General features: G+C 49.0%; 2 protein-coding genes across 4 annotated transcripts in view; both read left to right on the forward strand.

The window, feature by feature from the left end:
- Window positions 1-9,934: 9,934 nt before the first annotated feature.
- Window positions 9,935-25,675, forward strand: part of LOC137413621 (uncharacterized) — a 178,634-nt gene continuing 162,893 nt past the window's right edge. For both annotated transcript variants that reach the window (XM_078778432.1, XM_078778435.1), the window contains exon 1: window positions 9,935-10,163. The gene's annotated coding sequence lies outside the window, so the exon portion shown is untranslated. The remainder of the gene's footprint in view (window positions 10,164-25,675) is intronic.
- The window catches only part of LOC137413618 (uncharacterized), a 217,936-nt gene continuing 202,278 nt past the window's right edge, over window positions 10,018-25,675 (forward strand). The window contains exon 1 of one of the 2 annotated variants that reach the window (XM_078778413.1): window positions 10,018-10,037. Coding sequence is in view for 1 of the 2 variants with exons in the window: in XM_078778409.1 (XP_078634535.1) it covers window positions 24,538-25,135 (598 nt within the window). In the remaining variant the exon portion in view is untranslated. Of the gene's footprint in view, window positions 10,038-24,369; window positions 25,136-25,675 lie in introns of those variants that run through there. The other variant, XM_078778409.1, reaches the window with a different exon arrangement.

Here is a 25,675-nt window from a genome sequence, read left to right on the forward strand (position 1 = left end):
TCCTCTTTGGCTTGGAGCGTTTCACATCTCACCTCTTGGTGCAGCCTCTTTGCTCATCTCCCAAGGCCTCTCCAAGTCATCTCGCAGCTCATCTGGTAAAGCAGTCCCTTACAGTCGCTTTTATCACCTCGGGCGAAATCAAGCCGCCGGCTCCCAGGGCACGCCTACCGGGTCGCTCACCGCGGTGCTGATTGGCTGTTTAGGGCTGGTTCACTCCTTCCCTCTTATGACGAGGTGGAGACACGCCTTTCTTCCCCGACTCTACCTCGTGGCCAATGGTGGTTTGAAGAAAACCGCCCAAAATGCAGAAGGCCATTGGAAGGGAGGTTTTGGGGAAATTGGAAGGGCCTACGCTTATTTTGTTTGATACAAAGCAAAGTCAATCTAGTGGGAAAACACATATTTAGCCTACATGGAATAAGGAAATACACTATTTAAAAGATATATCGTGACCTGCGTGTAAGTTTCATGCAATTAACTAGGACGCCGACTGCGACCATTATTTACATTAACAGGGTGTTACCGTACCCTTTTGTAACGTTCACATTGTAACGTTTTCACATTCGTTACACTTCCTCCAAAATTGTTACACTTCTCAAAAACCGTTACACTTCTCAAATTCGTTACACAATTCTCAAAATCGTTACAATATATATATATATATATATATATATATATATATATATATATATATATATATATATATATATATATATATTGTTGTGGATCCCGGGTTCGTCGACGTACTAAGGGGGGTTTAAGCCCTGCTCCCCCTCGAACTCCGGGTCCACGAGGCCGCCAACCACAACTACTGTACTCGTGGTGGACGGGTTAACGGTCACCACCCGAATACCTTCGGACACATGCAGCTGTGAGAATGGGGACTGAACCCCCCACGAGTCACGCTGATTCTTAACGCCCGAGTGGTTGTGCATTGAGTGACTCGCGCCGTTAGAATATCGAACCCGATCGAGCGGTTTTAATTCGGGGAGATGCTAGGTCAATACGGGAAAGGACAATGATGGCCAGGTTGGAAACCAAACCGGATTTATTCACAATATGTACAGAAACGGCCAAAGTAAAGAATCTTAACGGCCTTACCTATGTTCCCAGACAAGGGCCTTCATTCGTTCGGGGAAGAGGGTAATGCGCAAGAAGCACGGCCGCCTCGTGCAGCTCGCCCGAATGGGCTCGGTCGTGCAGCTCGCCCGATAAGGGCTCGGTCGTGCAGTTCATGCGCATGGGCTCGTTGGACGGAAGCCCCGAGAATCGCTCCAACCTAGGACACCACAGCCGGAGATGACCGCGGCAGGGACGACGATCAATAATGTGCACGTTGCAGGAACCAGAGGAGCGTGCAGTATGCAGGAGCCAAGCGAGCGAGGGAGAGTACAGCAGGAGACCATCGCGCGCATCAGAGAGAGATAGTCTAGCAGGTTCTGGGCCAGGTTTTTATAACCCCCCGAAACCCAACCTGAATGTTCCATGGGCCCCATTTGGCCGCCTGGGGTCACGTGTCGTAACAGCCCCTCATTGGCCACCCTTGGCCACTCCCTTTAGCTCTCATTGGTTGCAGCCCCTCATTGGCCACTCCCTTGGCCACTCCCTTTAGCTCCTCCTTCGGGCCTGCAGGGCCTGGCCTAGTCCTATGACGAGGCACTTTAGGCTTCTATGAGACCTACTATCATCCTGCCTGCCTCAACGCATATCAACGCATACTAACACTGGAAAGGGGACTTTGCTTTCCATTTAATAAGAAATAACTAACTATAGGAGGCTACATGTTGTGGTGTAACTAACTATAGGGGGGTTGCCTTTATTCACAAAACCGCAACAATATATATATATATATATTGTTATGTTTGTCGGGGGTAGGCAGTGATTACTTTAGTTCAGGCAGATTTTCATAAATTAGCATGCTCCGATTGTCGTGAAGAAGACGAACAACCATGTGATGGCATATATGATCATACCTCTGATCATCATCACTTACACTTGCAAATAAACTTCTAAACGAAACTTTCTAAACTGAGCATTTCTAACTTGTCGAAGCCAAAGTTAGAGCACATCTAAAAAAGCACAGGTGGTCGGGGAGAAACCCCTTCGATTGGTGAATAATATTTTTCATATAATCATGTTTCAAGACGCTATAATGAATGAATGAATGAATGATCGTTTTAAGGCCATTTTCCCCACTGCAACAGGGGTTAGCCTTGCGGGCCCCATGACAATCATGGTTCCCTGTTTGAGGCAATGTTTTTATGACCGGATGCCCTTCCTGACACCAACCCTTAGTCGCCTCTCTCGATGTGCAGGGATACGGTGCACCTATTCTAAGCCGGGGTACACACCGTGATCATTCATCCCAGCAAGCTGGTACTCAATTTGCCGACCTCGGAAGGATGACAGGCTGAGTCAACCACCCTGGTATTAATTCAGTGATCAACCGGGATTCGAACCCAGGATCCTAGGATCCCAAGCCAGCACTCTAACCGCTAAGCCAACACCAGGCTATAATTCAAGATGCTATAATGCTGGGAAAAATCTCCACTACATGTATGTTGTACGTAATGGATTAAACATTATCTTTAATAGAGCAGATTACCCCAGATCACATCTGCAAGGAACTCCACTATATTGGCTTTTAAATATAAACATCGGGGCAATACCCCCTGGCGCTCACCTGGTAGAATAAACAGTATACTGCACCGACTAAAGGTAATTTAAACCAATTTAAATGGTTGCTATAAGACATGGCAGCATGTAGAATCATACTAACATAATCATAAGACTTAAATAAACAAACAAAAGAAATACCTATTTTGTGGTGCAACCCCCCCCCCCCCCCCCCAACCCCATATACCTCCTAAGACCCCAATTTTTCTAATGCGTTGAACAAACATTGGTACATCACGTGTGGTGAAGGTTGTGGTGACGTTTCATCGAAATCATGTGTGTAGTTTCAGAGAAGAAAGCAAATAACTATTTGGGGAGTGGGGGGGGGGGGGGGTCACACCTGGATCCACTTTCACATCAGTCAGACCCTCTTAGACCCCAATCTTTTTAATGCAGTGAACAAACTTTAGTCACAGCATTAGTGTTCATACTAATGGGATTAGTGTACTATTGTCTCACCGCTTAACCTGAAATCATGAGACTCTCAAAGCATCCCTCGGATAGGATGCAAAGCAAAATATGTCTTCTTAGATCACAGACAATTTGCTTGCAATAATATATTTGAAATTTCATACTGAGTTTGTACTTCATTTGAAACAGTAATTCCTTGAAAAGACATCTATATAATAATAGCGTAAGGACTCGACTTTGTTATCCCTTTTACGCCGCACCCAGTGACCCGATGCCCACGGCAGTAATGGATTTACGATCTACGAACCGTGCTCTTTGTTTATCACGTACAGCCATACTCGAAAAATCTGAATTAGCCGACGTTGGGGCCCAAAAGCATCCGATTAACTGCCGATACGACGCCAGCTTACGACGCCATCGTATTGGCGTCTGCTGGGCGAAGGCGAAGCAAGCCGTCCGCTGATTGGACAGGCAAAGGCGACAGCAAGCCGTCCACTGATTGGACAGGCGAAGGCGAAAGCAAGCCATCCGCTGATTGGACAGGCGAAGGCGAAAGCAAGCCGTCCACTGAGTGGACAATCCAGAGCATGCATTTGTGCTGGTGTCGGCGATCATTGTTCATATACGCACTCTTCATTCTCATCTTTCTTCCTAACTCTTACTCGGACAAGCAAATCCTCTCGGCACATCCATAATGGTACACTCTATCCATACACCACATCCTCCCTTCCGTGGATGTTCCACGGGTTTCGGCTAGTTCCCAATAATTGTAAATGTCCTCTAAGGGACACAAGAGGGCGCCAAACACAAATTATGAAATTAAAAATTATGAATACTAGGCTCCGGGCCAGGTATGGTCCATCTGCACCCCCCCCCCCCCCACAACTCTCCGACCCTGGGTTTTTCTGAACCATTGGGGTGTCCTGGGGTGGAAATCAACTGGTAACAGTAAATAAACTTGGACTCACTACCCATTTGGTACCTATATTGGATGGTACCCTTAAAACAGCATATTTTTAAATCCGCGTTGCGCCATATTCGACACACGTGTTCTTTTGGTATTTGTGCCTGCTAATATTAACTCAGAATAAAAAGTTATATACCAAAAGAAAGCTGTTCATCTACTGATCATCATAGAATATTGACACATTACTTATAATGGTACCTTAATGGTCATAACTAGTGCTGAATAGCAGTACCCCACTTTAACGTAACATAATTCGGTATCGACCGTACTATTTCATCTTACACACATAATATGAACACATTACACCTGATATGCTTACATATATATTTTATTGGCTTTCTCCTGTATATCAGCTTTAATTTGATACCAGATACATCCCCATAGCTTCAATTCTCTTTTTTATACAGCGTGTCAAAGATACTACCTGTTTCGCGGGAACCATGAATCATATAATCTCGGTAACAGTCTTTGTCTATATTCAAAAGAACTGCCTATTACACTTATAAATGTCATTCATAATCGAATATCATAATCATACTGCCATCTTATTAACATATTAAACAAGAAAAACTTGTTTATTAATCACAGTAGTTTTTAATATCATCATATTAATATTCATACACTGGGTCAAACACCTTCCACAGAACAGTAACAATGTAATGCTCGAATATTTACTGTAAAAGTAAAAATATTTCTTATTTGAAACTAAATTTTAACATCCCATTGAAAAATTTTTTAGTATCGAATATTTTGATGATAAACCAAACATTATTGCTCAACAACAGATATCATAATAATATTAACAGTCAGTTTTATCCCTACAATTACATATGTATGTCGTACACTCAGTTAACCACATTATATCATATAATACAAGTATCCACTCTCAAAAGAACACAAACAAACAATTGCATTTTGTTAATTATCAACAAAAGTCAAACACTGCATGAGTGCAGTCAAGTTGGCTTGCTTGCACGAATGGCATATGTCCATCATGATCAGTCATCGTCACTGTCACTTTCATCGGTATCACTGTACAAAACACGATCCATATCATCAGGTGTTTCATCACCTGATTCATCATCACTCTCATCGTCGTCTGACATGACCTGAGCTATATCAGCCAGCTCACGCGGAAGCATGTCTCCATCATACCAGAGAGGATCCAGGCAGCCTTTCTCCTCTTCCCAGCCATGGCCTGGACTTGCTTTGGGAATCCTTGGTCGAGGAACGTGAGCTCTCTTCCAAATTCCCACTTGGTGGTTGACCCTTCGGATGTGCTGTGTGAGGCTCCTCATACATGGTGGAATATTGGCCATGTCTACATTGCCTGAGGGTAGGTGACGATTCTCCTTGGCACATAGCTCATTTATTCTCAGGAGTCGCAGATCATCAACGTGTGATACCTTTCCTCTTCCATACATGGCACATGTGAAGCTGTCTAGTTGATTGTTCAGCTCTTCTGGCACATCCCACGTATCTCCAAGCTTGTTGAGAATAGGGATGTATTGCGGCAGACGAAGCAGCGTTTTAACAGGTTTGATTTTTCCAATCCCTCGAAAAGCGCTAGTGCTGTCACAACCGCTGTAGGCGTGAAGTGCCATAAGAGCAGTACTCTTCTCTTGGCCGAAGTCTGCTGCAAGTTTACTGACGTTTATTAGCCTCTGCTTGTTTCCTGTGCCTGTGTCAAACAGTATCTTTATGTCGTTTATCGATGCGGCGTAGTGCAGTAAGATGAAGAATACATCCGAGTCTGGGCTCTTCACTCGAACAAACTCATATTTCTGGCTCCTGGCGTAGTTTACGTATAATATCACGCGCGAGTCTGTTTCTTCTTGAGACGATTCCAGCTGAGGCAACTCTTTGGCATTTGTTGTCTGACCATCTGTGGATGTGAGTTGGTATGCCTTCCCTTCACATATCAAGATCACTTTTCGACCATGGCACCGAGAAGCATACTGGTCACTGTTCCAGAGCCTGAGTAGCAGTCGGATGAACTGGATTTTATTCTCGTCGTTCGAGAGAAACATTTTCCAATCTTGCGGTTTCTTTGTAGCTTCTCCTTTTAGAATCAACTTTTCTCCACAGCCGCGATGTCGACTTTCACCAATGAGTCGAAATTGTCAAACTCCGAGTGGAAGACAGACGGCTCTCGTGGTGACCTGATGATTTGGTTGGAGAGTTGTGTCGATGACTTCATCACTGATTCGGCCAGTGCAGTCTCCAATTCAAGTGAAAATGAATAACTCTCACAGTGTCCCATTCTATTAAGAAGGGTTATGAGCTTTTCACTTCTGTATAGATGTCTCAGGGACGTGCACATGATGATGTGTTTTGGAAGCTTCCAAGAGCCTTTGGTGGCAGCGCGACAGATATCTTGGCCGATTGATTGAACTAATCGCTGGCTTCGTTGTGACCTTGCTGATGTTGTTCCAGTTATGATGTAGCATAGCAGCTTCTTGAGTGAATCTGGTATAACATCGTCCATTTGTTGGAGATCAGAAGGACTTGGTGGCCATTTCAGTTCTGGGGCATTCGAGAAATCATCCAGAATTGACAGTCGTAAATGGCTACCTGCACTCTCAATCATATCTCTTGATCCCAATTTGAAGGCTTGTTTCACTGCTGTCTGGACGTCAATTGCAGTGCTGAATATTATGTAGGACTTTCCCAGATCACAGAATGATAGTCTCTCCCTGAAAGGCTCGTGGTTTTCAAGCTTCAGTTTTAGTTTGCTGGCTCGGTAGTCAGGATTCGCATATTTGCTGGTTTGCAGGTTAATGACATACATTTGCCTCAGGTCGGATAGTTTCATTATCTTCTTGGCCATTAACACATCCCTTTCAATGGCATCACATACCACATCGAATGCCTGTCTGTGGGCTTCTTCTAATTCTCCTTGATGGTGCTGTGCCTCTTCGTCAGTACTGCGCCATTTCTCTGGCTTTTGCATATATTTCATACGGCAAGTTTTGTGGAACTTTGCCTCAGAGGCAAAAAGATCATGGCCTCGGATCCTCATTAAGAGCGTTTCATCTTGCTTCATTTCAGCCATCTCCAGTACCGGCTTCCAGCCTTCATACTCGAACTGGCTCATCCCCTGGGTAGTCCAACTGCCATGCACTTTCACTTTTTTACGACTTTCCGAAGAACAGAAGATACAGTCTGGCTTAAATATGATCTTGTCACCAGAACTAGTACGGGCCATCCGCTGAGTTGTGGCACCAGTTGTTTCAGATGTACCTGCAGTAGGAGGGTTCAGTCTGTCTAAGTTCATCGTGAAACGCTTGTAACACTCCCAGTGGAAACCATGGTGTTCGGCCAGAGATTCAGGGACCAAATCACATGTGTCCTTCATCATATGCGGAGACTGTGGGGGTTGTGCAAGGCGTTTTTCTTTGACCTCCTGCAGCTTGGCCAATTTCTTCTCAGAATTTTTGAGTCCAGATAACAAGTGCAACTCTCCATAGCTCAGTCCCTTTACATGAGTTATGCACACAATGGGTGGTTGTTCACTCTCACGTGTACGTTTCGCTCGCGCCGGATGTTCCATATTAGCGTTGTTACTTCACCTGCAAAACACATCAAAATATTGGTAAGTACCAAGCTGAATAATTATTATAAATTGCATCTTAATTATAAAAAATATCTTATATTGCATACTTAACTATGTAAAAAAAGGTGTTTAACTTAACTAATTGACTCGTTCTGTCGCTGTAAGAGACACTTAAATAACATAATTGTACAATCTGATGATCTCAATTTACGCAGGATACAAACATGGAAGGATCTGCATGCCATTTTCGTCAAAATTCCTGCAATAAACTACAGTGATACATCAATACAACAATATATTAAGTAACACATATTAACAATACATAGATTTTGTCATGTGTCCAACATATATGTACATGATATACGTGGCAGCATTTGTAAATTGACAAATGCAGCATCGCCTACAATATCACCCCATACCGGTAGTATCTTTGACACGCTGTATAAAAAAGAGAATTGAAGCTATGGGGATGTATCTGGTATCAAATTAAAGCTGATATACAGGAGAAAGCCAATAAAATATATATGTAAGCATATCAGGTGTAATGTGTTCATATTATGTGTGTAAGATGAAATAGTACGGTCGATACCGAATTATGTTACGTTAAAGTGGGGTACTGCTATTCAGCACTAGTTATGACCATTAAGGTACCACTATAAATAATGTGTCAATATTCTATGATGATCAGTAGATGAACAGCTTTCTTTTGGTATATAACTTTTTATTCTGAGTTAATATTAGCAGGCACAAATACCAAAAGAACACGTGTGTCGAATATGGCGCAACGCGGATTTAAAAATACTAGGGCATGCCCGTACGTGGGTGCAATGCCCGTACGTGGGTACGTGGGTACGTGGGTGCGAGTACGGTGACAATCCCCCCCCCCCCCCTCTATTTACATGAAATGGTTTGGTTCATGAAATGTTTTGGTCCATTCGCAACGCCAAAGCGAACGGCGAACGCTTTACATGAAATGGTTTGGTCCATGAAATGTTTTGGTCCATTCGCAACGCCAAAGCGAACGGCGAACGGCTTGCGAGTACAGTGACAATCCCCCCCTCTATTTACATGAAATGGTTTTAATTAGTTTTAAAACATAGTTTAACGCCAACATAGCGGCAACATAGTTTGCCAACGTGAAATAAATGAATACGCTCTCAAATGTGCCATCCGAGGCAGAGTGTGTTCGCCACGTTCGGCACACGCGATAGCTCGCTGCTCTCTGATTGGTTGAATCGTTTTTTGGACATAGCTCGGTAAGTACTTGTCCGATTAATATGAAACCTTGAAAAGGCACATCCTCGGGTCCCCAGCAATATACCTGGCAAGTTTAAAGTATATCGGACCCGTGGTTGTCGAGAAACAGCGGTCACAAACAAACATACACACACACAGAGATTGCTGGAATTATAGATAGATGCTGTTTTGAGGGTACCATCCAATATAGGTACCAAATGGGTAGTGAGTCCAAGTTTATTTACTGTTACCAGTTGATTTCCACCCCAGGACACCCCAATGGTTCAGAAAAACCCAGGGTCGGAGAGTTGTGGGGGGGGGGGGGGGGGGGGGGGGTGCAGATGGACCATACCTGGCCCGGAGCCTATACCGGTACTAATTAATGTGCAAGTTTTATCCTTCATGACTTTGTGTGCTTATTCACTCTATTTTTCTTCACTTGTGGGTTATTTTTCTTCACCAGTGGGTTACGAAGTTGTGCGTTACGATGTGTAAACAAAGGTGGAAAAGGTCTGATTTAATACAATGTAATTCCGCAATTTGGAAATTAATGCAATTTTGGGAGGATGGGGGCGAGGGGGGGCATAAAGGCCCACGGATTAAAGGCCCATCCTGAAAGTGGTTGGCATCAGAAGGGCATGCGGCCGTGAAACCTTTCTTGAATCTTCTTCTTTTTTCAATGATGCCATGATGGCAGTAATTTGCTATTTTATCCAAATAAAGTTACGTATTCTTTTTAATCAGAATAATCGGTAATTTTCCATTGGTCACTTGAGGAATTAATATATTACATAACATGAGGTAAAAAAAATAAAAAAGGAGAAAGCAAAGAGAAAGGTATCTTGTCGTCTGCTAACCGTGCACACACAACATAATTAACAACAAACAACAACAACAACCTTTCTTCGGCGTTGAACTCTGAAAATACCAATAAGGGTGTATAGACCAGCTTGGCGTGTCGAATCTTCTTTTTCCTCGTTTTTTCAGCGATGGATATTTTTGTACAGAACGTCTTTTAAGCTGGAAACAATGTTCTGGAAATAAACGCTAGTGGAGGTGAGATAACGTTAGAGATTAATAATATCAATAGTTCAGGGAAAAAGAAGAAGAGTCGTTCGTGGTTCCGGTTTGCGGCTAGCGGCAGCGGGACGCGCGCAGTGAAAGAAACATTTTCCAAAACCGAGCTGTGAGGTAAGAGTTGTGGAGATTTCGAGTTCTAAACATAAACCCGAGTACGACTAAAGCTCGGTTGGTACAGATGATGACATGTTTGTTAAATATATTTGCATTCTCTAGTCTTTGGAACGAAGGTTCAGGGTTTGGGAAATGGGAGACGCTGTTACGTGATGACGTCATCAATGAAACCCTTTAAAGTACAATTTGATCATTGATCTTTTGAAGAGGAGTAACTATAAAACGGGTAATCTGAGGTAAACCAAGGGAGATGAGATGAGATGAGACAACATGACATGAGATGAGATGAGATGAGATGAGGTAAAGATGTGTGGAATATGTAAACTGGAAAAAACCAAAACGAAATGATGAAGTAAATAGACACTGACAGACAGTTTGGAAAGTTTATGGGATACTGAAGCGCGGTGCTACGCGCGCTACTTGCATAGCAAGGAGGAAGCGGACAACGCGGTAAGTTCAAAAGAGTTTATTTCAAGAGCTCCACTGTAGCACTGGAGCGCTCCGGGCTGCGCGCCCGGTGTATACGCCGAGGCCACGCCTACCCCTCGGGCGTGGCCGCCGCCCACTTGGTGCGCGGAATGATGCCCTCACGCCAGTGAGCTTTTGTGCCTGCCACACGCGCCCCCCCAGAATTCCCACGCACCTGGAGGGCCAGTTTGCGGGGCAAACGGATGACCCGGCCAAAGTGCCCTCTGGCGACTGGCGGCGTCCGGGATGCAGGGATGCCGGCTGGGATGCCTCCAGCTGTACCCGGGATGGGTGCCGGACCGGGGGGCGGCGTGCCAGCGGGGCTGGGCGGTACTAGGGGTCCACCGGCAGGGGGGCGGCCTCGATGCGGGGGCCGAGCCACCGGCGGTGGGTGGTCCACATCGAGGTGGGCCGGCTTGAGGCGATCCACTGAGACGCGGTCGGGAGTACCGCCGATGTCCAAGGTGAAATGTTTCACCCCGGTCTCCAGCACGCGGAAAGGCCTGTCGTACGGGGGCCGCAGTGGTGTCCGGTGGGCGTCGTGCCGGACGAAGACGTACTCCGCGGTGCGAAGCTCCGGGGCGACGTGTGTAGGTGGGTGCCCGTGGTGCGCCGTCGGCACCGGGGCAAACCTCCGGGCGGTCTCCTGCAGCGCGGAGCGCTCCTACGCCGTGGACCATTGTGCCGTGGGGTCGGGGAGGAACTCGCCCGGCACCTGCAGCGGTTGTCCGAAGACCAACCCCGCCGCGGATGCGCGCAGGTCATCCTTGGGCGCCGTCCGGAGGCCCAGCAGGACCCAGTGGAGCCTGTCGACCCAGCCGCCGTCGCGGAGGGTGGCCCGCAGCGCGGCCTTCAACGAGCGGTGGAACCGCTCGCACAGGCCGTTGGCCTGGGGGTGGTAGGATGTGGTTCGGTGCAGCTGGACCCCGAGCCCCCGCGCGACCGCACCCCAGAGCTCCGAGGTGAACTGGGGGCCGCGGTCGGACGAGATGTCCGAGGGGGCGCCGAACCGGGCGACCCAGGTGGCGATGAACGCCTGCGCGACGTCCGCCGCCGTCGTCGCCGCCAAAGGCACGGCCTCCGGCCACCGGGTGGTGCGGTCCACCATTGTCAGGACATGGGTGAAACCCCGCGAGGGGGGCAGAGGTCCCACCAGGTCCACGTGCACGTCGTCGAACCTACGTTCCGGCAATGTAAACGGGGCCAATGGGGCCTGGGTGTGTCGGTGCACCTTCGCGCGCTGGCACGCGAGGCACGTCCTGGTCCAGCCGCGGACGGCCTTCCGGAGGCCATGCCAGACAAACTTGTCGGCGACCAACCTCTGGGAGGCCTTCGTGCCCGGGTGGGACAGGCCGTGGATGGTGTCAAAAACCTGGCCCGCGGGCACGATGGGGCGAGGCCGCCCGAGGGAGACGTCGCACAAGAGGGCCGTGCCCGCGCCGTCGAACGGCACCTCGGTGACGCAGAGGCCCATGACGGCGGTCCGCAAGGCCTGGACGCCGGGGTCGGCGGCCTGGTCCGCCGCCATTCGGGCATAGTTGATGCCAAGGTGGACTTCGTGGGCGACGGACCGGGAAAGGCAATCCGCCACCGGGTTGTCCTTCCCCGCGACGTGCCGGATGTCCGTTGTATATTCGGACACGGCCGAGAGGTGACGCTGCTGCCGGGCCGACCACGGCTCGGCGACCTTGCCCATCGCGAAGACCAGTGGCTTGTGGTCGACGAAGGCCGTGAACGCACGGCCCTCGAGCAGATGGCGGAAGTGCCTGACCGCCACGTGAAGCCCGAGCAACTCGCGGTCGAAGGTGCTATAACGGCGTTCGGGCGGGCGAAGCTGCCGGCTGAAGAACGCCAGCAGTTGCCAGGCACCACGCACCCATTGCTCGTGCACCGCGCCCACCGCGTAGTCCGAGGCGTCGGTGGTGAGGGCGATCGGTGCATCGGGCACCGGGTGCGCGAGCATGGTGGCGTTAGCCAAGGCGAGCTTCGCGCCCGCGAACGCCGCGTCCATCTGCTCGGTCCAGGTAACGTCACCTTTGCCCGGCTTCCCTCGGAGGGCCTCGTGCAAGGGGCGCAGGAGCTGGGCGATGCGGGGCAGGAACCGATGGTAAAAGTTTACCATGCCCAGGAACTCCTGGAGCCCCTTGATCGTGCGCGGGCGCGGAAACCCCTTCACCGCCTCCACCTTGGCCGGTAGCGGGACGGCCCCGTGCCTGGTGACGCGGTGCCCCAAAATGTCGATGTCGGCGATGCCGAACCGGCACTTGGCGGGGTTCACGATGAGGCCATGCTGGCCCAGACGTTCGAAGAGGGTGCGGGGATGGTGGAGGTGCTCTTCGCGGGACGCGCTGGCGACGAGGATGTCGTCCAGGTAGACGTAGACGAAATCCAAGTCACGCAAGATGCTGTCCATTAGTCGCTGGAATGCCTGAGCCGCATTCTTCAAACCGAAGGGCATCCGAAGAAATTCGAAAAGTCCGAATGGTGTGATGACCGCCGTCTTCAGGATGTCCTCCGGCCTGACGGGGACCTGATGGTAGCCGCGTATGAGATCCACCTTCGAAAAGAAGGACATGCCCGCCAACCGGGCGGAGAAGTCCTGGATGTGGGGGACGGGGTAGCGGTCGGGGGTGGTGGCGTCGTTGAGGCGCCGGTAGTCCCCGCACGGTCGCCATCCCCCGCCGGGCGTTGGCACGATGTGGAGCGGCGACGCCAAAGCACTCTCGGAGCGCCGCACGATGCCGAGCCGCTCCAGCGTAGCGAACTCTGCTTTAGCTACCGCGAGCTTCGTCAGCTCGAGGCGGCGTGCCCGGGTGTACACCGGTGGCCCGGCGGTGTGGATGTGGTGTTCCACCCCGTGCTTGACGGCCCCCGCCGAGAAGGTGGGCCGCGTAAGGGCCGGGAAGCTGGCGAGGAGGCGGGTGAAGTCGTCCGCTGCCGGAAGCGTACAAACTAACCGCCGGGACCGAACCGCTCAGCAATTTGCTTGGCGAGCCGCTCGGTGAGCCGCTCAGTGAGCCGCTCAACGAGCTGCTCAGCGCGCAAGCAAGCGAGCTGAACGTTTCAGCCTGGACAAGGCGTCTGTTCTTCACATCTACCAACAACCCATTTGCACAGAGGAAGTCCGCACTGAGCAGTGCCATGGGGACACTAGCGGTTACGAACGTCCACGTGAAGCGTTGCCTTCCGAACCGCAGGGAGAGGCAGCGCTTCCCGAATGTGCTTATGGGTGTTCCATTCGCGGCAAGCAACGCGGGGCCCCGGCCCACGGTTCGCTTGTCGGACGTAGAGGCAGGGATAACGCTCACCTGTGCCCCCGTGTCGCATAGGAAACGGCGGCCGGACAAGGTGTCCGTTATAAAAAGAAGGCTGCCGGAATGGCCGACGCTCAGGGCCGCTACCGAGCGCCAGCTTTGTAGTTTCCCGACTTGCCGAAGGAGCACGGCGGGCAACAATTCCTCGCCTTGTGACCAAACCTGGCGTGGAAATGGCACCAGGTTTGCGGCGAAGGCGGAGGCCGCGGTTTTCGCGGTGGTGGTGGGCGTGGCGTGGCGGCGGCCACGCGGCGTGCATCAGCCTCGAGATCCACGAGGTGTTGTTCATGAGCATCAGGGTCAGCCTCGGGATGCACGACGGCCGCGCCAAAACTCGCCTGCGTGTAAAAAGCCGCGAAGAACCTGTCGGCCTCGGCAGCGAGAGCTCGGGGTTCCGTCGTCACAGAACCGGCCAACGCGAGGCGGACCCGTGCCGGCAGCTGGTGTCGAAAGAACGCCCGGAATAGAGCGTTCGGGGTTTCGTCGCCCATCAACGACAGCATATGGTCCATGCGGACCGACGGTCACGTGTCACCGAGCTCGGGGAGGTCCAGGAGGCGGTCGGCCCTTGCGTCCACCGTTAGGCCGAACGTGGCGAGGAGGAGACGCTTGATCGCCTCGTACCTGCCGTCGGCCGGTGGGTTCCTCAGGACCGACACGACGCGAGCGGCCGTGCCGGGCCCGAGGGAGGCGACCACGTGGCAGTACATGGTCTCGTCCACCGTGATGCCTCGAAGTCGGAACTGGGCTTCTGCCTGCAGGAACCAAACTTTGGCTTGAGCCTCCCAGAACTCGGGGAGTTTGATTTGGACTGCGTTGGTTGCCATTGCTGTGGCGGGTTCGGGTGGTCAGCGACGGCTGACCAGAATGTCGGAGGGTCACCAATGAAGTGCTACGTGCGCTACTTGTATAGCAAGGAGGAAGCGGACAACGCGGTAAGTTCAAAAGGGTCTTTATTTCAAGAGCTCCACTGTAGCACTGGAGCGCTCCGGGCTGTGCGCCCGGTGTATATCCCGAGGCCACGCCTACCCCTCGGGCGTTGCCGCCGCCCACTTGGTGCGCGGAATGATGCCCTCACGCCAGTGAGCTTTCGTGCCCGCCACAATACCAATATTCAGGTCCAGATGAGTGATGAGTGTGCCTCGGTGAGGTTGAGGGTAGCAGAGGAGATAAGTGAGATACTAGTACTCGACTGCAAAGCCACAATGAGCCGACGAAGCCAAAGCCTCTTGCCACTATTTTACCCATCACTATGGCATCAGTAGGTTAGGTAGTTGGTAGTAGGTTGGTGTAGTAGGTACCGTACCTAGTTCAAAATGACACCATTTGCATTCTGGATGAGATTAATATTTATAAAATTTACTTCTTGATTAATTCGGTGAATTCCGTCTCAACTTCGGATATTTCCGGCCGTGAAAAACTATTCCCTACGGCCGCAAGATTTCTCAAAAATAATTCTTCGTCAATTTTAGAATATTTGACGCCGTTTTCAGCCTCCGAAACGCGGTACCGGTAATAAGCTTTTTTGAAATATTTTTTCAAATGCTCGAATCTCATTGGTTCCGGTGTTTGGTGACGATTTTCGTTGAAGATGACCAGGGCCCGGCGAACGAGGTTGGTCTAAAAGTATTTTAATTACACATTAGAGGTGCATAAGATGGTGAAGCAAAAAAAGACGGGTGAAACAAACTCCTATTGAACTTTTTCTCACTTTTTTATGCAACTTCCACATCCGCAAGATGGCGGCCTCCATGGAGCGATTTGGTGCATCAAAGCTTCGAAATTCTCAACGGATCCAGCAAAATCTGGCTTTTCAACATAATACGTACGCGTTCATTCACAACACCGGCTTCGCCGGCTCCTAGTACCCGACGGCAAAGCCTAAATGAGCCGGCGAAGCCAAAGCCTCTTGCCACTATTTTACCCATCACTGTGGCATCAGTAGGTTTGGTAGTAGGTAGGTGTAGTAGGTGTAGTCGGTACCATTTGCATTCTGGATGAGATTAAAATTTACTTCTTGATTAATTCGGTGAATTCCGTCTCAACTTCGGATATTTCTGGCCGTGAAAAACTATCCCCGACGGCCGCGAGATTTCTAAAAAATAATTCTTCGTCAATTTTAGAATATTTGACGCCGTTTTCACCCTCCGAAACGCGTGATAAGCTTTAAAAAAATATTTTTCAAATGCTCGAATATCATTGGTTCCGGTGTTTGGTGACGATTTTCGTTTAAGATAACGAGGTTGGTCTTAACGTATTTTAATTACAAATTAAAGGTGCATTAGATTGTGAATCAAACAAAGACGGGTGAAACAAACTCCTATTGAACTTTTTCGCAATTGTTTTATGCAAACTTCCGCATCCGGTCGATGGCGGCCTCCATTGCGTGATTTGGTTTTAGAAATATTTTTTCAAATGCTCGAACCTCATTGGTTCCGGTGTTTGGTGATGCTTTTCGTTGAAGATAACCAGGCCCGTGCGGGCCGAGGTTGGTCTTAAAGTATTTTAATAATAAATTGGAGGTGCATAAGATTGTGAATCAAACAAAGACGGGTGAAAGAAACTCCTGTTGAACGTTTTTCAATTTGTTATGCATACTTCCGCATCCGCAAGATGGCGGCTTCCATTGAGCTTCGGAATTCTCAAGCCAAGGCATAATCTGGTTTTCGACATAATACGTACACGTTTATTGACAACACCGGTTTCGCTGGCTATTAATTGATATTGTTCGTTGTAATCAGGACTGATATCACAGAATGGGGAAATTATGTTGATAAATATAAAAGTGATTGTGAAGTCTGTGAGAGGTTTTCAACAACTGGTGATTCGATGCTGTGTGTGTGTGTGTGTGTGTGTGTGTGTGTGTGTGTGTGTGTGTGTGTGTGTGTGTGTGTGTGTGTGTGTGTGTGTGTGTGTGTGTGTGTGTGTGTGTGTGTGTGTGTGTGTGTGTGTGTGTGTGTGTGTGTGTGTGTGTGTGTGTGTGTGTGTGTGTGTGTGTGTGTGTGTGTGTGTGTGTGTGTGTGTGTATATATTGTCGCGATCCCGGCTGTGAAATGGTTCCCAGCACGGAATACGGACGTTAATGTCCGGGCTTCAAGTAGTCCACGGAGTGGACAGAGAGAACTCAATAAACACAATTGTGTTTTAATCGGCCTTCTAGGCCTAGGGGTAAGGCACGATGCTTTATTGGCTCGATCACAAAAACCATAAATGGTAACAGGATGGAATACACTGCACAAAGCCTGCAGGAACTGTCGGCCCCAGAAGCTCCCAACAGGACGCAGGCAAGATCACTCGCGGTTCCAATCGACGATCTCCGGGACTCGGAGGGTAACAGAGTGGAATACACCGCACACGGCCTGCAGGAACGGTCGGCCAGCAGCTCCAACACGACGCAGGCAATATCTGACTCACGGTTCCAATCCACGAGATCCGGGAATCACTCGTTCTCTTCCGGAGTTACTCACTCGTAAAATACAGAACGGTAAACGATCAGCCCAACGCGGCTGTCGTGAAGATTAAGGGAAATCCCTTTATCTATTTCCCACTCGGAGCCTTCGAGAGTCGCGTCCGTTGCATAAGATGGCGACCGCGCTCTCTCGACTCTCCACCAATCACGTGCCGAATCGCCTCCCGATCGCGTGAGGCTCCAAGGAGGCCACGTCACGCGGTGGGCGGGGCACCAAATCTGGGTGAGAACAGGTGGTTTCACCGGTGGTTTCTCACAGTCCTCCCCCCCTAAGTAAAAACCCCGTCGAATAGACGGCGTTTTTAAAACCAGTATTTGTAGTAGGTGCAAATCACATGGCAAGATGATGGCGGTAATCGCTAACAGGCAATTAACGCAATTAACAATTATTAACACTTATTAACAACAATAATGCAACAACGCAACAATACAACGCAACGCAATAGCGCAACAATAACGCAATTATTAACGCACAGGCAATTAACAGGCATTAACAGGTTAACAATGAACCAGTTTGGTTTTTTTTTTTTTCACACACAAATTTTAACACCATACACCACATTAATATCTACCCTACAAGAGTTACACTTCACACAAAGCACAATAGAGAGGCAAGGGGGCCAAACTCAAGTTGGGGGAAGCGTTGACAGGAAGGAAACGGGCCGAGACCTAGAGCGGCGGGTACTCCTCCGGTGTCGAGAACAACAGTCATATGCGTAATGACCCCTTTCACCGCACTGGTAACATCGATCGTTCGGGTCGAAAGGCCTGCGGACCAAAGGGCGTCTGAAACGAGGCCGCCGCGACATGCCATTCGACATCTCGACGCACACACGCGATCCGCAAATTAACCTTCCATCAAGGGCTCTGACCGAATCTTCAGCATCTCGTGGCTCTTCAAACTCAACAACTGCAAATCCAGGTGGGTTTCGAGCAACCCATACGTTGCGGAGTGGTCCGTAATGTTCGAAGACCCTCCCTAGCTCGGCTTTCGCTGCTCCATTGCCCAGGTTTCCCACATATACCTTAGCATTAGCGTTCCTGCTGAATCGCGACATGGCGGGAGCGGTCCCTGAGGAGCACGGCACCTGAGGGTGGCTTGACGGGAGGCTCGGGTGGACTTCAGCTGACGCAACGTCACCGTCGGGAACGGGAGTCGAGGCGCTAGGCTCCTCGGGCCAGAGTGAAGATATGTCTGACTCCGCCACTCTCTCCGCCTGTTTACTCTGGGATCTAGTGACCCCCCCACAGGTCAGAGTCAATGACTCCTCCCTGGCCATGGCATCATTGCCAATCAGCAAGGAGACCCCGGGTATCGGGTAGTAGGGTACCACCACACAGGTCACTGGACCCTTAAAAATGTCACTCCGGACCTCGAGGAGGGCAAGGGGATACCGGCCAAGAACCCGGTCAATGCCCCGAAGGAGGGTATACTCGCCGGTATAACGCATCTGAGAGGCCGGAACTACCCCCGCCCGGAGAACACACCGTGTCGCCCCAGTATCCCGAAGGTATTGGGCCTCAAACTTCAGCATCGAATCAGGGCCACCCACTAAGGCTGTCCCTGAATAATCCTGGTACAGTGGATGAATGGAATTAGCCTCGGTGGCAGTGACCTCGGTCACCGATGCCACCGTCGTGTGCGAGGGCCCTGCGGATGAGCTCCACTGATCTCCCTCCGACTTAACAGGAGGGTTGCCTCGGTAGGCCGGACTAGCGGGATTAGAGAAGCAGCGGTTTTCACCGTGCCCCACGCGTTTGCAGAAATCGCACCAGGGCCCTGCCCTGGTCTGCGGCTCGCGACCGCCACCAGTGGAGGGCATCGGAGAACCCCTCCCCTCGATCCAGCCGCCGGGCAGACGGGGGGCGGTCTTGATCGCAGACTCCTCCGTCTTACGACGCGACTGCGTGACTTGCAGCATTTTGCACGCCAAAACATGTTTATCAATAAGGTTGACGCAGTCTGCCAAGGAAACAGTGTCTTTGTCGACAAGAAACAATGCTAAGTCAGGCGGAAGCTGTTGATCAATACGGTAACGCACCAGGAGTTCCGCAACCGCTTGAGGTAACTCCACCTTGCTCCCCTTGAACCATCTCTGCAGCTGTTCCAACAAGGCCCGCGAATGTTCCTCATAGGTTTGACTGGACTGACGAGTCCAGCTGAAAAAATTTCTCCTATAAATACACGCGGACACCGCATAGGCGTTCAAAATCTCGGCCTTCAATGCCCTGTATTTGTTTGCGTCCTCGGTTGCCATCCTCGCATATACCTCCCTCGCCTTCTCAGATAGATGGCTCACAAGATGGCCGACCCACAAGCTCTCATCAATGCCACCGGCAGCCAACAACTTCTCCGCCATCTCCAGATACGCTTCTGGCTTCGTGTCTCCCGTCCAGTCCGGCAAACGAACATGAACAGTTTCCGGGACTCTTGCAGCAGACCCCTCTGCCCGCGGTCGTTCAGTCAACATTCGCAACTCATGCTCTCTGACGTGTTCAGCTTCTGCTGCTGCCTCTGCTGCTGCCGCACGCTCTCTCTCTCTCTCACGCTCTCTCTCTGCTGCCGCATGCTCTCTCTCTGCTGCCGCAGCACGCTCTCTCTCTCTCTCTCACGCTCTCTCTCTGCTGCTGTCTCTGCTGCCGCATGCGCTCTCTCTGCTGCTGCACGCTCTCCCTCTTATACATGTCAAGTTGTTGAACCGGAGTCAGCCCGGTCCAGAAGGGCGAACGCATGCATTTAGTCATGATGGAATCGCTTCCTAACATCTCGGGTTGAGTGACCGGGTCAAGGCTGCTTGCGTCGCTCACATCGCCACCCACGTGACTGTCAACATGATCAGGTTGAACTCTCACTTCTCTGGTCGACATAGCTTGGCTACGAGTTATCATAAGACAAGGCACAAAACACAACGCTCAAACACAACGCTCTGTTGGGGAAATACGACACGAACTACACAATATCACCCGCACATCAAATTGCCAATGAGAAAAATACCACGTACAAATACTCACGTTTTTTTTTTTTTGTCGGTTGTTTGGAGGGATCCGAGGCTCACTTATTCTGCAGTGAAGCACCACCCAAGACAGCGTCCTACGGCGAGAAAGTTCCTCCAAGACGGCGTCCGCTGGTGAGAAGATGCAGAGAAGATGCAGATGCCGAATTCCCGTCTCAATTCGAATGTCTCTCACTTGAAAGATCCCGGACGAGCCCCCATTTGTCGCGATCCCGGCTGTGAAATGGTTCCCAGCACGGAATACGGACGTTAATGTCCGGGCTTCAAGTAGTCCACGGAGTGGACAGAGAGAACTCAATAAACACAATTGTGTTTTAATCGGCCTTCTAGGGGTAAGGCACGATGCTTTATTGGCTCGATCACAAAAACCATAAATGGTAACAGGATGGAATACACTGCACAAAGCCTGCAGGAACTGTCGGCCCCAGAAGCTCCCAACAGGACGCAGGCAAGATCACTCGCGGTTCCAATCGACGATCTCCGGGACTCGGAGGGTAACAGAGTGGAATACACCGCACACGGCCTGCAGGAACGGTCGGCCAGCAGCTCCAACACGACGCAGGCAATATCTGACTCACGGTTCCAATCCACGAGATCCGGGAATCACTCGTTCTCTTCCGGAGTTACTCACTCGTAAAATACAGAACGGTAAACGATCAGCCCAACGCGGCTGTCGTGAAGATTAAGGGAAATCCCTTTATCTATTTCCCACTCGGAGCCTTCGAGAGTCGCGTCCGTTGCATAAGATGGCGACCGCGCTCTCTCGACTCTCCACCAATCACGTGCCGAATCGCCTCCCGATCGCGTGAGGCTCCAAGGAGGCCACGTCACGCGGTGGGCGGGGCACCAAATCTGGGTGAGAACAGGTGGTTTCACCGGTGGTTTCTCACAATATATATATATATATATATATATATATATATATATATATATATATATATATATATATATATATATATATATATATATATATGATTATAGATTATAGAATGGGATTTAAACCAAGAAAGTCGAGGAGTGTGGTAGTGAGACGAGGAGTGGTGGATAACATGCACAGGTTTGAGCTGGGAGGGGAGGTGGTTCCATCATTGGTAGAGGCCCCTGTGAAGAGTTTGGGAAGATGGTATACAGTGGAGTTCAATGATGTGGGAAGAGTGGAGGAGGTCAGAAACAAGCTTTTGAGAGGTTTGAAGAGGACTGATGGATGTGGTTTGCCATGTAAGTTGAAGGTATGGTGTTTGAAGTTTGGATTGATGCCACGAGTATTGTGGCCATTGATGATGTGTGATATTGCGATTGGGCATGTAGAGAGGATGGAGGTTGTGGTGAGCGGGTTTGTGAGGAGGTGGTTGGGAGTGTCACGCTGTTTGACGAACATTGCCTTTCATGGTCAGGGTGGAAAACTCCAGTTTCCCTTGAAATCATTAACCGAGGAGTTTAAGGTGGTGAGGGTGCGGGAGTTCATGATGTTGCGGGATTCAAGTGATGCAGTGGTAAAGAATGCTCTCCCAGAGAAGAAGGGAAGTCGGAAGTGGAATGCAAGAGCAGAGGTGGACGAGATGGAGGTGCGGTTGCAACAGGAGGAGGTCATGGGAATGGTACAGCACGGGAAGCATGGCTTGGGGTGGATGAAGCATGAGCGATGGGGAAAGGCATGTGTGGAAGAGAGGAGGAAGATGGTTGAGAGGGAGGTGAGAAGAAAAGAAGAGGGGAGATATGTGAAAGCAGTCGGTCAGGCACAGCAAGGTGCTTGGCCTAAGTGGGAAGGTGTACGGGTGAGGATGTTGAAGTGGCAAGAGATTTGGAGGACGGAGCCAATATTGTTGAATTTCCTGTTGCGGGCAACATATGATGTGTTTCCGTCACCAGTAAACTTGAGATTGTGGGGGTTGTTGCAGGCGGAGAGATGTTATTTGTGTGGAGGTGTGGGAACGGTGCAGCATGCACTGAGTGCATGTTCAGTAGCATTGGCAGCAGGACAATACAGGTGGCAACATGATCAGGTGGTGGTGCAGATGGTGCAACGAGGTGCTGAGGTCGAGAGAGAGAAGAGAAGAGTGGAGAAGGAGACTGATGGGGGAGAGGTGTGGTTTGTCAAAGAGGGCCAAGTGGTAAGAGGTGGAAAGAGGAGGAGGTGGAAAGCAAGAGGGCTGTCAGATGCTTGTGATTGGCAGGTGGTGGCTGACCAAAAGCCACAATTGGTATTCCCAGAGGAGATCTGTGTGACAAGGTTGCGGCCTGACATTGTCATTTGGTCAGGTGCAACAAGACAGGTCATCTTCGGGGAATTGTCTGTACCTTGGGAAGAGAACATGGAGGAGGTGCACAAGAAGAAGAGAGGAATGTACAGTGAGCTGGAGGCAGAGTGCCGGGAGAAGGGTTGGCGAGTTTCATGTCAGGTGTGTGTGTGTGTGTGTGTGTGTGTGTGTGTGTGTGTGTGTGTGTGTGTGTGTGTGTGTGTGTGTGTGTGTGTGTGTGTGTGTGTGTGTGTGTGTGTGTGTGTGTGTGTGTGTGTGTGTGTGTGTGTGTGTGTGTGTGTGTGTGTGTGTGTGTGTGTGTGTGTTGCAGGAGTGGGTATGGTTTTGCATGAATGGTTTTGCCTGTTTGCATGAGTGGTGCATGTTGGTAAGGGTAGGTGGTTGGTTGTGTGTGGTTTATTATTATTATTACTATTTTTTTTTGTTGTTGCTATTATTATTTCTTATTTTGTGTATTTGAGTGAGTGAGTGGGACTCCGAAGATCCAAAATACCCTTAAACCCCGAAGACCCAAAAATACCCGGAATACCCAAAAAGACCCTTAAAGACCAAGAAGAACCAAAACAACGTTAAGACCCAAAAGCCCCTGAAGACCCAAAAGACACCGAAGACCCTTAAGACCCAAAACACCTCAAATACCCAAAATACCCTTAAAGGCCCAGAGGATCCAAAAGACCCTGAAGATCCAAATGGCCCTGAAGACCCAAAACACCATGAAACCCAAAAGACACCGAAATGGTCAAAGATGCCTACCCCTCTGAAACGACGTGTGGTGAGGCGCGCGGGGCGCCGAGTCACGCTAGTAGTTTGAAGAAAAAAAGGGTTACCTCTCGGCTAACTTTAGTCAATATACACCCTCCAAATATGCACTCAAATTATACATCCTATAGTTTAAAACAAGCGATGTTGATTCGTTAAACCTATATACGTAGTTGTTTAGAGAATATGTTACAATTGTCTAACAACAAAATAGATTTCGAATATCTCATTTAATTAATAGGTTCCGTGAGCGTGACACATCGTGGGTGGATCCGCAGGTAACCTTGGCAACCATTATTTTTTTCGATTTTCAAATGGCTTCTGGTCACTATTACAGAAATATTCAATCGCAGGTGAGATATATTTCATTTCTTATGATATTATCGATATTGCCGACCTCTTAAAAATGTCTTATCCATTCTAAAATTATGTACGGGAATGGTATCTAATGCTTGGTGTGGGGGTGGGGTTGGTGTTTGGAGTGGGTGGGGGTAGGTGTATGTCCAAATGTTATGGAGTGTTAGAGCCTAAAAGGGGCTACATAACGACCTTTTTCTTTTCATATTAAAATTTGCTAAAGGACTTTTTGGACATTTCTGGGTGAGCTTTTCCGTAACCTTCAATGAGGTTCTGATAGAGCTTTTCTCTATCAAGTATCAGCCATAGCTTTGCGGAGATATCTCACTGTAAGTGTAAGCTGGTCGATGGAAGAAAAAAGTGACACCACCTCCATGATAAGAGGAAGAAGAGGCTGCAGAGGGAAAAATAGGTTGGCTATCCCAGCTAATTTCTGCCACCAGAATTACTTATCGTTGTCAAGCTGCCATCCCTCGGGACTGTGATGTGAGGGGGGCAGCCTTTAAGCATCATGTAACATCTTAGGGGGTGTCTGTTGAAGCGTTACCGAGTGTAACAGGGTGTGTGGAAGTGTGGGGAGAGGAGGGGATGGGGAGAGGAGGGGATGGGGAGAGGAGGGGATGGGGGAGGGGTGTGAGATTTTAGCGTTACCTAATTTTTGAACACCCCAAACTGTTTATTGTCCATTACGATGTGGATATTCTAACGAGAACGAAACAAAATATAAAAGGAAAAAAAATTGTCAGATTTTTGGATGTAATAGTCATTTAGATTACTCTGACACCTTTATCTTCATTATTATGCCTTTGCAATGCAAAATTTGCACATTTTTTTTGGAAATAACTTCCCTTTTTCAGCATGCCAAGAAGAGCAAGAAAATCTTCATTTTCAACAAAATCCAAACGTGCCAAAATAAACGAGGATACAAGGTCCAAAGAAACACAGGAAACAAGATGTACCCGCTTAAGAGAACAGCGAGAAAGACAAGCTGCAATAACAGCAAGAGAAGATGAAGAGGCTACAACAAAAAGACTAAAACATCAACAACAGCGACAAGCTACAATAAGGGCAAGAGAAGATGAAGAGGCAACAAAAAGAAGGCGAACACAGCAACAACAGCGACAAGCTGCAGTAAGGGCAAGAGAAGATGAAGAGGCAACAACAAAAAGGCTAACACAGCAACAACAGCGACAAGCTGCAATAAGAGTAAGAGAAGATAAAGAGGGTAGAATAAGAAGGCTAACACAGCAACAACAGCGACGAGCTGCAATAAGGGCAAGAGAAGACGAGGAGGGTAGAATAAGAAGGCAACAATTTGAACAAGAACAGCGGATTGTTCGGAGAACAGCTGTAGCAAGTAGGAGACCAACATTATTCCGAAATGCTTTCAACTATGATCCCAACATTGACTACGAATCAAACCCTTATTATGATATTGGGAGAAGATCAGAAATATGTGAGTATTGCCATGCAAAAAAAATGGAAAAGAGAGCCACCTTCCATGTGTTGCTCAAATGGTAAATTCAATTACCACTTTTGAGGGAGCCGCCGGAACCACTAAATGCTCTTCTAATGGGAAGAACTCCAGATTCTAAAATGTTCTTGAAAAACATAAAGTACAACAGCTGTTTTCAGATGACATATTTTGGAACAAATCAAATCAGAGAGGATGGTTATATGCCCACTTTTAGAATTCAAGGCCAGATTCATCATAAAATTGGGTCTCTTTTACTATTACGAGATGAACGAACCTGCTAAATTTCTGCAAATTTATTTCATGGGTAATGAAGAAGAAGAGGCCAAACAACGAACAAACTTACAAATACCTAATCTTGATTCAAACATTGTTCATGCTCTATAAGATATGCTTCACCAATATAATCCTTATGTATCCAGTATAAAGTCTGCAATGGAAAAGATGACTTCAGATCGCTATAAAATAATCATCCATGCTGATAAAACCCCAGCTGGTGAACATGAAATGAGATATAATGCT

The sequence above is a fragment of the Myxine glutinosa genome, chromosome 5, assembly GCF_964187855.1.
Source record: "Myxine glutinosa chromosome 5, kmMyxGlut1.1, whole genome shotgun sequence".
In the NCBI taxonomy this organism is placed as follows: domain Eukaryota; kingdom Metazoa; phylum Chordata; class Myxini; order Myxiniformes; family Myxinidae; genus Myxine; species Myxine glutinosa.